Source organism: Mastigoproctus giganteus, unplaced genomic scaffold (genome assembly GCF_048544385.1).
Source record: "Mastigoproctus giganteus isolate SK-2022 unplaced genomic scaffold, ASM4854438v1 scaffold_15, whole genome shotgun sequence".
Taxonomy (NCBI): Eukaryota; Metazoa; Arthropoda; class Arachnida; order Uropygi; family Thelyphonidae; genus Mastigoproctus; species Mastigoproctus giganteus.
The window spans coordinates 1288949-1305340 of NW_028328292.1; the positions used below are offsets into that span (position 1 = coordinate 1288949).

General features: G+C 37.2%; 1 protein-coding gene across 1 annotated transcript in view; it reads left to right on the forward strand.

Moving 5' to 3' along the window:
- Sbp2 (SECIS-binding protein 2) overlaps positions 1–16392 on the forward strand; it is a 303049-nt gene that overhangs the window by 135569 nt on the left and 151088 nt on the right. Inside the window, exon 6 of the mRNA XM_090389376.1 lies at positions 3499–3610. Within this exon, the coding sequence (XP_090245502.1) occupies positions 3499–3610 (112 nt within the window). The remainder of the gene's footprint in view (positions 1–3498; positions 3611–16392) is intronic.

The window sequence follows — 16392 nt, forward strand, 5'->3', positions numbered from 1 at the left end:
TTGTTAAAAGAATAAATAAATAAAGAGGGTAAAAAAACATGTCTATAGTTGGATCTAATCACATATACAAAGAAATAGCAAGACTGCATGAAGCTTGTTTGCCCACTCTACCTCACTATGCAGTGTTATGCGTGGTGTAAGGTGAGTAAATTTTAACAAGAGAAGTATAAACAAAAAAACAAAGGCTCTCCTGTGTGTAAACCAGGGGATGAAGGACTTTTGGTGGCAGTATGTTGCTGTCTCCTGTCACTGGTTGGTTCTGTCTTTTCCCTTGCTGTCTGCTCTTGAATAATTTGGGAGGTTGGTGGATGTGGGATTTGCTGGACTACTCTTGCCTGGTGGATCTGAGCCTGATGAAGCCAGGTGGACACTAGTGGTGTCATATGTGTTAATATGCTCTGGTAGACTGTTGTCTATCCCCATGTGTAGGTATTTGGGAAGGGGCAACCTCTGTGGTAGATATGCTGGTTGGGAGAGGGGGGATCAACTAGAGTTAGGGGGGGGGATCTCAAGCAGCATTGTGGTAGACGTGCTGGTTGGGAGAGGGGGATCAACTAGAGTTAGGGGGATCTCAAGCAGTATTCCTTCTAAGCTGTGTGGCCATGGTTTTTGAAGTTCCATGCACTAAATTCTGGAATTCAGTCAGATGTGTTGCATCCGAGTCCCAACCTGCTAGGGATTCCATGTTTATACTCTCGCTTCACCACTAGGTTAGAGGTGGTTATAATTAATTATTTTAACATTGAACACAATCATTAACTGTATTTAGCAACCTTGTGAGCATCATCTGATTCACTCAAAGCACACATTCTTTTGTACTTTTTCACCTGATTACTCTGCTACATTGGGCATCATGAAGGTTATGCATATTTCTGTTATTGCAGTTCAAATTATGCTTTACATATTTTAAGAATCTGATGGCCAAAAAAACTTGGAAGAATCACAGTTCAGAGAAAGAGCTGGATATCATCATTTTTCTCTTTCTTGGTGATTCCCTTCTACTTCTGACTCTCTCTCTCTCTCTCTCTCTCTCTCTCTCTCTCAAACACACAGGGTAACTCAATTTTTTTTGGCTGGTGCAACATAAGCCTGAGGCTTCCTTATTGGCTAATAATAATAATAATAATAATAAATTTTTTTCAAGGAAAACGTACCTCCCTTACTCGTAAGAGATTGCATTGTCTTATAGTCATTTAAGGATGCATGGAAGGCGTATAAGGATTATTTTTGATTCATTACTATGCATTTTATAAAATTTGTTGAAACTGTCAAGGATGATTTTATAAAGCTAATTTTATATTTGTAAAATCTATTTAATCTAATGGTTACTTGTATAATTATCAAATTGCTTATTTTTAAATTCGTGTGTAACAATCACCCACATTTATTATAATCATTAATTATTTTTTTTATGGTGATCAGCTGCATAAAAATATAAGTGCTCAAAGTGATATTCAGTCCACACACTGAATCAAAAATTGGAGGGAACTATAGTCTTGGGCTCCCAAATGGAGCTGGAGAAAAGGGTAATCATTTGGGGGAGGTAATCTGCCTCCATTTCTGTTTATATTTTGTTGGTGGTTGTGTGGATGATAACTGCTTCTTTATTTATATTCTGTACTTGTCTTGTAAATTCTGTATTCCAAAATGGAGAGGTTTTTGATGAATAACTAGAGCTTTTCACTAATGCTGTGGACAGGCGTATTGGGTGCAGGTATATCCTCTAGGAACAGCCTTGCTAAGCCAGCAAGTATGAATGGCCTAATTGTTGATGATTTAGTTTAGGTTGCTCAAAAAACTGAATAAATATTTAGCACCAACATTTACATGTGCAGTTTTTAGGGTTATGGATACTGGAAGTATACCTAATTCTAACTGGCAACGAAAAGATTTTGTGATAACTGAGAGAAAAGCAGAAGAAAAATTTGGTGTTGATGCTGAAAGTAAAGACAGCATCTAAGGCTGATTGAATCTATCTAATAACACTGAAGGAAGCAACAAGCCATAATTATGAGAGCATCCTTAGATCTAGAGAAGGTTTCTTCAGACTAGAGACGGGCAATTTTGTGATCCTTCTATCACAAAGGAGAATCAGAAGGTTAAGTGAGCAATTATAGATCTGTAACCTTGATTTGTGTGTCAAGGATCATCTTGATAGGAACACAGTTATATGGCAGTAACAGCACAGATTTGTTAAGGGGAGATCTTGTCTGAAAAACCTGATTAGCTACTGTATGGTAGTTACAAAGGAACTAGATGTAAAAAAAAATCATTTTTGACATCATATACTTAGACTTCAGCAAAACTTTTAATACTGTTCACATGAACAGATTCTGTACAAATTGGAGCATTAATGACATTGAGGGGAGTGAGTTACTGCAATGAATAAAGCAATGCTTGAGTGGTAGGAGTCAGTGGCTATTAGCAGCCACTGCACTTCATGGACTAATGTTATAAGTGGAGTCCATCAGGATTTAGTGCTAGGCCCTACTGCAGTTTTCAGTATTTATTTAATGTTTTCTTTCTGATTATAGAAAGGTTGCTTGGGTGGTTAATCACAATATGCTACTCTAAACAGATCTGGCATATTGGCTGAAGAGTGGTAATTGAGGTTTAACATTGTTAAATTGCAAGCTACTGCATTTGGGTAGCAAAATAACATAACATTTGGGTGTTAACATGACTCCTTGGAAAACACCAAGGGATAATTATGCAGTCTGATGTGAAGTTCTCTGAGCAGTGCAGATGGGTACTAGGACAACTCTTGTGTGTTTTGTCAATGATATTCCGGAATTTTGTCAGCAGGGATCAGAGACCATTATTCTGTTGTATAAGACAACAGAATAATGGTTAGGCCACATCTTGAGTCTTGCATACAGGTGACTTGATTTTAGGAAAGATGTGGATATGTTAGAATGAGTTCAGAAGATTGGTCAGGAGCACGCACAAAAGGGTACTCTTACCAAGAAAGAATTGAGTTCTGTAGCATCTAGCAACTAGGCACCTGTGACAGGACCTGAAATGTTTAAGGTTTAATGAACTAAGTAAACTAAATGCTGGTAGCATCTTTACCCTTTCTTGGATGACACCCACCCACACACACACACACACACACACACACAAAGGGACATAAAATTTAAATCAGAAAAAGGATGGTTGCTTGATAAATGTGTGTAAATTTTCTCTCAGTGAGAGAGTAATTGACTGTTGCAACAATCTTCCACAACAAGAGATTGAAGTTTGTTGCAACAAACTTCCATCTCATTCTGGAAGTGGTGGTTTTGATAAATTTAAAGAAGGAATTCAGTAAATTATTAGAAGGCATGGGATGATGATTAGAAGCCATTTTTTAGCTGATGCTTTATCAGCTTACTTCCTTGCATCATTTTGTCACTACTAATATTATATTCAGTTGTAGATTAGTATTATTGACATTGTTAATACTTTATGAAAATAAGTTGACTAAGTTTTTTTTTTTTTTTTTTATATCTTTTTAAGGAATGTGGCAGCTGTGGGTCAAGAGCAAAAAATTCTGTTTTCTCACAGCCATCAAGAGGAGAATCAAATCTGGAAAAACTGCAGACTGGTATTTTTAACAGAAGTGATACTGGTAAATTATACATTGTGAATAAGTTAAATATGCTACAATTAAAAAAATTCCTATTGGTGGAAAACATAAGACACAAAGATGATTTTTGCTAATGTGTATATGTAAAAATTTAAAATTGGAAACTTCCATCTTTACTGTGTTATGTAAGTTTAAGGTTTTACTATGTAGGGTAGATAAAAATTAGTTTCACAAATTTTATGCCTTATTTTATTTTATTACACTTACATTGAAGAAGCATTATTATAATAGGAGAAAGTTAGAAGAAACCCAAGTTGAAGTAAAAGTTATATTTCTGTGTGACTTCTGACATAGCATGGCACACATCCCATTGTTATGTACCCCTTGTAAGATGCACTGTAACATGGATGACTAGTGCGACTCTGTTGGTCATTGTAGTGAGCCTTCAGTGACCGACAGAGTAGGTTGCAGGATCAGCTAATAGTGATCCTGAGTAGGTTGTAGGATCAGCTAATTCTCCATGTCTCTATACACAAGACTGGTGATTTTTCTTTCTCTGAAGAAGAGCAGGCTGTATGTGTTTTTCAATTTGCTGCACAAAACATGTTAATTTTGAGACTGTCTTGAATGTGTTCTAAAACTATGTGACCTTTCACCTTCTCATATTCTTGCATTGTATGTGTTCAACAAGCCTGTGCCATGAAATATGCACTATCCCTAAACACACACATTTTAAGTAGCTCATCTTTTGCCATCTTATTAAAAATATCCACATACAATGTTTGTCACCTGATCTTGTGGTCACCCATAATGGCTTATACCATCTGCAGTGTATGATTTTATATGCAACACTATTCATGCTGTATTTTTCCGTACACCAGGTACTATACTGATCTCGTATGCTGATTTTTGTGGATCTTGGATGAAACTCCTCACTTTCCGAATAATTTTTTCATTTACAGCAGTCACCATGGTACCTAGAATATCCAGTAGCTACAAAAATTTGTCAGTTATAGATTGAATGTCTGCATGGCACTACTTTGCTGACCTTGCTGAACATTTCTGCTTAACTTGTGTCATAGACTTTATTTCTTCTGTCCAAAAAATAAATTGTGTTCTTTCTATGCCAGTATATGTTCAGCAGTCAGTTACAAATGAATACTGACTTTAACTCTGTTTTTATCATTATCAGCAGATGTTGACTATAGTGAACACATACTTTTAAAATTGTGAAGCTGCTTTTGATACTAATGTCATCAGTATGCTTACTCACAGATCCAAACAAAAATACTTTTGTTTCTCAGGGGATCTTTTCTTCCTAGCCCAATACTGCTACTAATCCACCAACGTTATCAAATGGCAGCTGCAAGATTTGTGCCTGTTTTCACTTTTTCTATACCTTTATCTTTTCAGAAACTTTTATTTTCTGTCAGCATTCAGTTTAACACTTTCACTACTGAATGTATTGTACAATGTACATGTGATGCTGATATGTTAACACATTGATGTTGTGTAATCCCATATTGTGCACTTTAGGTGAGCCGACCGGGCTAGCCGGGTGGGTAAAGTGCCTGCCTGGAAACCCAAAGGTCACGGGTTTGAATCCCGCCTCGGGCTAGGATCAGAGTAGAAAATGCAAAAACCTTGGGGGGTGCAATATGGCCACAGAAGCTGATGCGCTAACAACTAACAAAAAAAAAAAAAAACAAAAAAAAACTTCAGGTGATAGACAAATTAGTAACAGAGTTGGACTGAAAAGAAAAGGTCCCCTCCTCTAGAAAATAAAAATATTTTTTAGGGATTCAATACATTGGCTTGCAACGTTGTTGCAAGTAAATGTATTAATGCCTTAAGAAATATTCCTAGAGATTTGCTTCCATATCTTCCTGGTCCTGTTTGACCCCAGTTAGTAGCAAGAAACTTTTAGTTGCCATTTGAAAGTGTTAGTGGATTAGTAGCAGTGTTGGGCTAGGAAGAAAAGATCCCCTGAGAAATAAAAATATTTTTATTTGGATCTGTTAGTCAGCATACTGATGATCTTAGTAAGGCACCAGAAGGGGAGTCCAAGGTCCTCCAAGATTTTTCTTGGTATCTTTCAAGTTCAATCCAACAATAATTGACAACAAGAAACTTGAGTCCACTATTTGGCAGTGTAAGCAGATTAGTAACAATAAAATAAAGACTACTTTTTTGTTGAGTTTGGCAGTCACTATAAATGCTTTCTCATGCTGAATCCAAGAAAATATATTATTGTTGTGGCCTTCATATAAAGTCTCAATTCTCCATTGCCTTGTTTTGTTTTTTTTTCACACATCATTTTCTTCTTGATCTGACAGCTTGCAGCAGTTCCAGTTTCTTGTAAAAGCACTAAAATTTAAGATATTCTAACTAAAGACGATGAATTGCTTTTCTGTATCCTTAACCAGTATGTGACAAAACAGTAATTTCAGCCAACCACATCAGAATTCATGCTGCCATGTTAAACAATTACAGGAACTCCCTGACTTACATAAACTTGCCTTACGGAAATTCAACTTTACGTAAGTTTTTACTGGCCGGTGAAAACTTAAAAAAATCGTGGAAACGTATTTTGCATCCTGTAGGAATAAATGGAGGTATCGTGAAAATATTGTAATGTGAACCCAATAACACATTTTTTTTTTTTTTTTTTTTGTAATTTGTTCCAATTCCTTGGAAGTTGAAAATTTCGCTATACAGTAATACCCCGACTTACGCGAACTCGGAGTTACGCGGTTCTTGATTTTTTCGTTTGGCAACACTGCCGCCCACTATCTTCAAGGTCGTTTTTCATATGCTATTGATATACAGTGCGACGGCGGAGAGTGAGAGCGAAAGATGAATAAAATTCAACTTTGCTGCACACATATACAAGAATTTGCATTCCAACTGGCACCTCCATAGCCAGGTGGGAAGGAGCAGTAGTGCGTAGCACACGCTTCTTGTTTAGACCGGGGTTCGAGCCCGTCACCACCAAATATGGAGGATGCGGAAAGGTCAGGGAATGACCACCGCATATCCCGGAGCAATATGGCCTTAGTTGCTAATGCTCCTAAAAAAAACCAAACAACAACAACAACAGCATTCCAATTGTCATATTTATATGTGTGCATTCGAATTCGTGCTCAACTTTTGTCAGAAATTACGTCGTAAATAGCTTGCGCGACAGCTTCTGTTTTTGAGGACTGGTTTGGTCACCACTTCATACCCGAAGTCGAACGTTATTGCAAGTCTAAACAGATTCCATTTAAATTGATCCTTCTTATTAACAATGCACCCTGCCACCCTAATTAATTTCGACCGACGTGTGAAAGTTGTGTTTTTGCCTCCAAACACAACCAGCTTGCTTCAACCGATGGACCAGGGAGTCACCAAAACATTCAAGGCCTACTACACGAGGCGTTCATTTGCACGTCTGAATGAAGCTATGAGACAAAATAGTGAGATATCTGTTAAAAACTTTTGGAAACAATTCAATGTTTTAGATGCCGTAAGAATCATTGAAGAATCTTGGGATGAAATTCACAAAAAAACATTGAATGGTGTCTGGAAGAAACTTTGTCCATTTTTTTTTTTCAAAAACGAGACGAAAACAACGCCAGAAACTGATCATGTCGCTCATATGATAGAAGAAGTTGTTAATCTTGCTAGGCAATTAGATTTGGAAGTCAATGGTGATGATGTCAACAAGCTGTTGGATTCACATAGTCAGGAGCTGACAATGAATGAGTTCATAGAGATGCGTGATCAAAATGTCACTGAAGTATCCGACACTTCAGACCCAGTTCCACCAGAAAAGCACATGAGAATTGTAAGCTTGACAGAAGGTCTCAGCTCAATTGAAAAGGGCTTAAAAATTTTAGAAAACAGACTCCAACAAAGAACGCGTTATAGCTACCAAGCAAGGAATAAAAAATTATTAGCTTGCTACGAAGAAATTCTGCGTGAAAAAAAGAAGGCGCTGTTTTGTCAGACGAATTTGTTAGATTTTATGAAGCCATCGACGTCGAAATAACTTTTTTACGTAACTCATTTATTTTTTTAATATATAATATGTATTAATATGTATAAATAACTGCAATTTTATTAAATATTTTTCTTTTAAACTAGTGTTTTTGCTATGTATAAATATAGTGCAAATGCATCAGGAATACATAGCTATATCTGAATAAATCAGATTATTAATAAAACGGCATCGTTTTAAGTTATATCTCATATTGTGAATACCTTCACAATGAGTTGCCATGATATTGCACTACTTCGAATAAGTAACGCTTCACCTAAGGAGAAGACTAATGTTACTTATTCTCAGATGGATACCACCACCCAGACGGCACCGTTTCAGGGCTATTTGGCCCTTCTTCGGTGGGTGGGTAGGTACCCGAGTGATGCAATAATGGCAAAACAGTTATGAAGTATAACTCCACAATATGAGAGATGCCTGATGGTGTATCATATATTTAGACTCAAGCGTTTAGGGCATAAGCCTCAAGCTATGAAGGAGTCTAGACTATGTATAAATATAGTGCAAATGCATCAGGAATACATAGCTATATCTGAATAAATCAGATTATTAATAAAACGGCATCGTTTTAAGTTATATCTCATATTGTGAATACCTTCACAACGAGTTGCCATGATATTGCACTACTTCGAATAAGTAACGCTTCACCTAAGGAGAAGACTAATGTTACTTATTCTCAGATGGATACCACCACCCAGACGGCACCGTTTCAGGGCTATTTGGCCCTTCACTCGGGTACCTACCCACCCACCGAAGAAGGGCCAAATAGCCCTGAAACGGTGCCGTCTGGGTGGTGGTATCCATCTGAGAATAAGTAACATTAGTCTTCTCCTTAGGTGAAGCGTTACTTATTCGAAGTAGTGCAATATCATGGCAACTCGTTGTGAAGGTATTCACAATATGAGATATAACTTAAAACGATGCCGTTTTATTAATAATCTGATTTATTCAGATATAGCTATGTATTCCTGATGCATTTGCACTATATTTATACATAGTCTAGACTCCTTCATAGCTTGAGGCTTATGCCCTAAACGCTTGAGACTAGTGTTTTTGTTAGTCCTTGGTCCCAATTAAACAAAATTTATATGTATTTATATGCAAAGTTGTACCCCGACTTACGCAAATTCGACAAGCAATTTTCGTCGGACCTACCTATCGCATAACTTCGGGGTATTACTGTATTACTAAGCTATTTATCTCTCTAAAAGGTCATTTTTATAATGGAAATTGCACTACACTTTCATTGTTATCATATGTTCCATTATAAGAATCAATTTTAAACACCTTTATGATATTTTTTTAGCACGTTTCTGGAGGTCATGACCATAAAACAAAAAAAAAAAAATTGTACTTTCCGGTTTATCGGGCTTTTCTGTTAGAGCATCTGTTTATAAATGGGTAGTAAACTCGATCTTTTTGCATTTGCAATAATCCCAATAACCACAATTGTGTGGGTTTTTATGCTATTATGGTGAAATGTGTTCCCCTTCACTGAAATCTTCAATCATATGAAAAACAAATTTTCAGAAACTTCTCTTCCTATTCTCTTCATTGAATAGTTTTAGAAATTAAGATGAAAATGATTAAGAAGTACGAAGCAGGACAAAGTTTGTCATCTATTGCAAGGGAATTAGGTCTTACTGCTTCAACAGTGAATACTATTTTAAAAGAACAGTGTGTGTTTAAAAGAACATGTCAAAGGATCAATGCACTTAAGATCAACAGTGATCTCAAAAAAACGTTCAGGTACTATATCGAAGATGGAATGGCTGATAATAATATGGATGGAAAATCAGAATCAGAAGCGAGTGTCCCTGAGACCATTCAAGCAAAAGCAACAAGTATTTATAAAGATATTAAGGATAAGTACGGCGAATCCCAACCCAAGTTCATGGCGAGCAATGAGTGGTTTAATAGGTTCAAGCATCGAACTGGTTTCCACTACATTAAAGTATGCAGCGAAGTCATCAGTGCTGATTTTGCTGCTGCTGCAGAGATATTTTTTGATGTGTTCGAAAAAATTATTGATGAAGGTGGCTATTCAACGCAGCAAATTTTTAACGTTGACAAGACTGCTCTGTATTGGAAAAAAATGCCAGTTCAAACAGAGACATTGCCAAAGAGGAAAATACAATGCCAGGTTTCAAGGCAGCAAAAGATAGGCCCACACTTTTGCTTGGGGCTAATGCAGCATGAGATTACAGATTAAAAACACTGCTTGTGTACCATTCTGGAAATCCTCGTGCATCATCAATAAAGCCACCCTACCCTTGCATTTCCGATTGAACCAGGGAGCATGGATAACAGTATCTCTCTTTGAGGATTGGTTTAAATGCTGCTTCATTCCAGAGGTTGAAAAATATTGTAAAGACAACGACGTTCCTTTCAAGATTTTGCTTCTATTAGATAATGCTCCTGGACATCCTAGGCATCTAGATTCAAATCGAACGTGAGAGTCATATTTCTAGTGCCAAACATGATTTCACTCATCCAACCTATGGATCAGGGTGTTATTTTGAATTTAAAAGCATACTATTTACACACAACATTTGCTCAGGCATTGTCTGCAGTACATGATGAGAAAAATTTTATATTGAGACTTTTAGAAATCTTACAGTGTTTACCATACCATCTTAAACATTAATAAGGCCTGAGCGGAAATTACTAAAAGTTGTTTAAATGGCGCATTGAAGAAAATATGCCCACGGCACATAAAAGGCTTCGAAGGGTTTGAAAAAGAAGAATCATATGAAGAGGTTACAGATAAGATTGTAAAGATTGCAGAGCTACTTCAGTTGGAGGTTGATGCCAAAGCAGCATTAGCATTAGTAGAGGCATATGATGCAAGAAAGCAAGCTTATGCAGCATCAGCCAAAAAAAAAAAAAAAAAACACTTCTATTTCACCCCTCCGTTCGTTCGAAACACCTAGGCAATGGTCAGGCCACGCCTTGAGTACTGCGTACAGGTCTGGAGGCCTCATTTTAGGAAGGATGTAGATTTACTTGAGCATGTACAGAGAAGGGCAACAAGATTGGTGAGGGGAATGAAGGGATCCTCTTACCAAGAGAGGCTTAAGTTCTGCAAATTGCAGTGGCTGGAGACTAGGCACCTGCGCGGTGATCTGATTGAGGTATATAAGGCCTTGAATGGGTTGAGCACGCTGAATTCTGATCGGATCCTTCCACTTGTTCAGTTTACGAACCTAAGGGGGCATAAATTCAAATTAAGAAAAGACAGATGTAGAATAGATGTGCGGAAATTTGCCTTTAGCCAGTGGGTGGTTAATTGCTGGAACAAACTTCCATCTGTCGTTGTGGAAGTTGATAGGTTGAATAAATTTAAGGAGGAACTGGACAGGCATTTGGAGGGAATGGTGTGATTTTTTTTTTTGGCTGATGCTGCATAAGCTCATACACTTGCTTTCTTGCATCACATGCCACTACTACTACTACCTGTCCAGCTGAGCCTTAAATTTATTTCGGCTATCAACTTCCACAACAAGGGATGGAAGTCTGTTCCACCAACCAACTACCCGCTGGCTAAAGGAAAATTTCCGCACATCTAACCTACATCTGTCTATCAGATCACCTCACCGGCGCCTAGTCTCCAGACACTGTAATTTTCAAAATTAAGCCTTTCTTCAAAAGAACAACCCTTTGTTCCATTCCCTAATCTTGTTGCCCTTCTCTGTACTCGTTCGAGCAGCTCTACATTCTTCTTGAAATGAGGCCTCCAGACCTGTATACAGTACTCTAGTTGCATACAAGGGAATAATCACCTCCTTATCCCTGCGAGAAAAATTCCTGTATATCACTGAAAAGACATGATGAGCTACTCTTGCAGCCCGTTTGCACTGCTCAGAGAACTTCATATCTGCCTGCACAATTACCCCAGGTCCTTTTCATTCTCTACCACTGTCAGTGTAGTACCACAGAGTTGATACGTTGCTCTGGGGTTGCTGTTTCCCATATGTAGTACTTGACATTTGTCATTGTTAAACTTCATTTGCCACCTCTCAGCCCATCTGCTCAACCTTTCCAGATCCTGTTGCAGCAGCATAGCGTCAGTAGTGTCCTTAACAACCCTGCCAACCTTTGTATCATCTGCAAACTTGGACAATAAACTTGATATACCATCATCAATATTATTTATAAATACAGAAAACAATAATGGACCCAACACCGAACCCTGAGGGACTCCACTAATAACATTAGTCCACGATGAGCAGTGTCCATCGATTACCACTCTTTGTCTTCTCCCCCTCAACCATCTCTTTATCCATAGCAGCAATTTGCCTCCAATGCCACACTTCTCCAATTTGTGCAGCAGTCTTCCATGTGCAACAGTAACAAAAGCCTTTCTAAAATCCAAATATATAATATCAAAGTTATTCCCTGCATCCAGTTCTTTTGTGACTGCATCATTGTATCCAATCAGATTGGTCAGGCAAGACTTTCCCTTAACAAAACCATGCTGTGTCCGAGCTATAACTGAAGTCTTGTCTAGATGATCCTGCAGTGCTTCTTTAACCAGTGCCTCCATTAATTTTCCTGGAACAGAAGTTAAACTCACAGGTCTATAATTACTTGTGTCAGCCTTTGATCCTCCTTTGTGAATTGGGGTCACATTTGCACATCTCCAGTCTATGGGTACCTCCCCTGAGTCCAAAGAAGCCTCTCATAATTATGGCTAGGGTTTGCTTACTTCCTTTGCTGCCTCCTTTATTATAACTGGATAGATCCCATCCACCCCAGGTGCCTTTCTTTTGTTTATCTTCAACAATTTCTCCTTCACTTTCCTCTCAGTTATTACAAAATCATCCAGCTCACTGCCAGAGTTTACTTCACCCCTGGCATTCCCCTTCCTGAATAACTCCTCATGTGTGAATGTAGATGCAAAATACTTGTTTAGTTTGTTAGCCACCTGAGCAGGATTCTCAACTGTTGAACCATCAATATCCGGTGGACCAATGTGATTCATCCCTTTCCTTCTAGAGTTTACATAGGTAAAGAACTCTTTTCTGTTTTTCTTTGCATCCTTTGCCAAGGATTTCTCATAATCTGCCTTTTCCTCCCTAATCTCCTTTGTGACTTTGTTACAGTCCAGCTTATATCTATCATAGGCTTCCATGTCACCCATTAATTTATATGTATCCCATGCATTTTTCTTCTCTGCCATATGTCTCATTAGTTCATCTGACATCTATATAGGCCTAAACCTTGAACAATATTTCTTAGTTGGTATGTAAAGCCTAATAGCTGCCAAGATAAATTCTTTAAATGCTTCCCATTTTGAATTTGCTGTTGGTAACATCATCAGTTTGTCCCACTGTATAGAATTTAAATACTGTCTCAGACCATCGTAGTCGCCTTTAGAAAAGCAATAACCCTTCCCTTTACCCCTGATGGTAGTTACCTCTTTGAGTAAATCCCACTTCAGCACACTGTGATCACTGTCACCTAGTGGTTCCTTTATCTGCAGATTGTTAATGCATGAAAAATCACTGCTAATAATCAGATCAATAGTATTACTCCCTCTAGTTGCCTCCCGAACATGCTGATGTAGAAAACAATCATCCAATAAATCCACAAAAGCCTTGCTAGTGTGTGAGTGACCAACCCACAAATTCCAGTCAATATCTGGGAAATTAAAATCCCCCATTATAAGACACTCTGATTTACTGGCCCACTCTATTTCCCTCTACAGTTTCTTATTATACTCATCAGGGTCATTAGCCCTATAGCACACTCCTACTCTCAATTTTGATTTCCCAATGCTTATGTCGCACCAAACTGACTTGACACTGCACTGTCTAGTGATGTTGACTGGCTTCACTTCCTTGGATTTTGTGTTTCTTAACTAATAGCATAACCCCTACTCCCTTCCTATCCTGTCTATCCTTTCTGTACACATTGTACTCCCTAAATTCCAGTTCTGCATTCCTTATATCTGTGTGACTCCATGTCTCTGATATCCCAACAATATCTGCCTTTGATGTTTTGAGCAATACCTCAAATTCATCAAATTTATTTACCAAACTACTAGCATTGGTGTACACGCAAGTATACATGCACCTGTTCCTATTCTTAGCTACCCTAACACAACCCATGTGTTTACTTGTACAGCAATGACTCCCAGCTGTCTGTGAAATATCCAGCATCTGTTTTCCAGTCTGTTGTTCATTCCAATTTTAGCAGTGGAAGAATCACTTTCACCTCTGCCAGTGGCTTCTGTTAATCTATTAGGCCTTGTAAATATGCTTTCAATGGCATTTCGGATATTGTAACGTTTTCAAAATTCACATAAAGATATGGGATTTTCTCCTGTTTTAACATTAATGGCTTGTCCAAAGGTATGCCTTAAATAAAAAGCCTTAAATGTGGTAATGACGGCCTGATCCATTGGTTGTAACAAAAAAGTTGTATTCAGTGGCAGAAAAATAACATTGACATTTCTGTTCAGGTCCGTAAGATAAAAAGGATGACCTGGCCCATTGTCTAATAGTAACAGAATTTTAAAGTCCATGTTATTGTCTTTGCAATAGCGTTTAACTGCAGGGCAAAAATAATTTACAAACCAGTCTCCAAAGAGCTGTTTCGTTACCCAGGCTTTCCTATTTGACCGCCATATAAAGGAAGAGTATTTTTTGAAAAGGTTTTTATAGCCCTTGGATTTTCTGATTTATATACCAGCATAGGCTTTAATTTAAAGTCACCAGATGCATTTCCACCTAGTAAAAGAGTTAATCAATCTTTGGCGGCTTTATATCATGGTTGGGTTGATTCTTTTTCTGCCAAATAAGTGCATGATGGCATCTTCTTCCAAAATATTCCCATTTCGTCCACGTTGAAAATTTGTTCATCCTTGTAACCATTATCTTCAATCAGTTTTTTTAGATCATCATGAAATCTTGTAGCTGCTTTATTGTCAGCACTGGTACTCTCACCACTAGTCAAACATTGTGGAGCCCCATATGTTTTTTAAACCTGTAAAACCAACCACAGCTTGCACAAAAACTTTTATCTTCCTTGCCATTTTCTTTTGTTAGTAGTGAATAGAGACTGATTGCTTTAGCTTGAATTGTCATCTGACAACAGAATTCTTTTCTCGTTACAGTCTTCAATCCATAACATTAACAAACATTCCATATTATCCATTTCAGAGGTACGATTTTTAACAATGATTTTCGACATATAAGATGCTGATGCCATTCCATTGTTCTTTTATTTTATCTTTATTCTTTAGAAGTGTTCGTAACGATGATTCATTCATATTCTTGTCCCTTGCTATCTTAGCATATAATGCACCATTTTCATATTGTGTTATAATTTCTAATTTATCATCCAGTTTCAACCATTTACATTTAGAAGAACACTCAGCATCATTACATTTCTTCTGTCCACCCATATTTGCGTTTAAAGGTGTAACCGTTTTTAAAAAATAATCTTTAATAAAAATACACAATGAAAAATATTTGTACAGCTTACGCACAATCAATGACCTCACTGCTCGGAATCTAGAGTGATTACTAATGTATGAATGCTAACGGAGTCCACATATAATGGGAGTTGCGACAAAAGTCAGCGTGGCTTTGAATCCCTAACGCATTGGCCTATGTACTGGCATTACAATACATACACACATAACAAATGTATTGGTGTGTAATGCACTTAATTTTTTTCAATTTGTAAACCGTGCTGTGCAAGGTATTCCTGTACTCTTATTTGTGCACAATTACTTTTATTTGTTTATTTCTGTTTATGTAAAAGTGTGATAAAAAAAAAAGTGTGATTTATAGTTGAAACCATGAAAAACAATTAGATAAGTTGCAAATAAATGTAATACACATTGTTTGTTCAAAATGTTTTGGCTCTTATTTACAAACCATTTCCTAAATCAATTATTTTTTATAATACTTCATATTTCAAAATACAGTAGTGATAACTTTGTGTACAATAATTTAATTGTAGGCCTAATTACACTTTGTTTTGTATAAACTGGGTATTCTCAAGTATGTTTGATTATCCAAACCAACCTTGGTCCTAATTAGGTCGGATAAGCAACGTTCTACTATATTACTATAGAACATCGGATAAGCAACGTTCTACTGTATTACATTAGGGTCACCCGGTAAGTTATGCTGGATGAAAAAACCCGTTTCTGGGAAAAAAACTTTGCTATCTATGTCTGAGACCTACTAACTCAGCCAGGGAGTGAAAAACACCCATAAAATTTCCTTGTGTCATCGACGGGATTTGAACCCGTGCCTTTTCCACTCAGTGTTCAGTGGATGGTGACAATACCACTGTGCTACCCCTGCAGACTGATTGTGGTGCATGTGGGAAGAAATTTTTTGTTCACCAAATTTTCGAATACATGCAATATCTTAATTAAGTCAAGTTTGACTGATTTATGTGTACAGCCTAGCCAATGTTTCATGCTCAATCTGTGAGAGAAAGTACTGCACAGACTGCGAGCACATTTGGGCAGAGTGAAAATTAAAAGGGGCAGAATTGTCATTGACAATGACGATTTTATAAATACAACTATATCAAACTATATTTGCAAAGAAGCTGAGAAGATTGCAATTTTTATTTAAAGATAATGACGAAAATTAACTGGGTCTAATTCTGTTTTGCAAGAGTTATTTTAATTTTGTTCTTGTTTTGATAAATTATTTGAATTAATATATATATTTTTTTTTTCGTAGAATTTGTATTATGTTAATGTTTCAATGAATTAATGAAAACATTAAAAATTGGTATTACTTTGGCATCC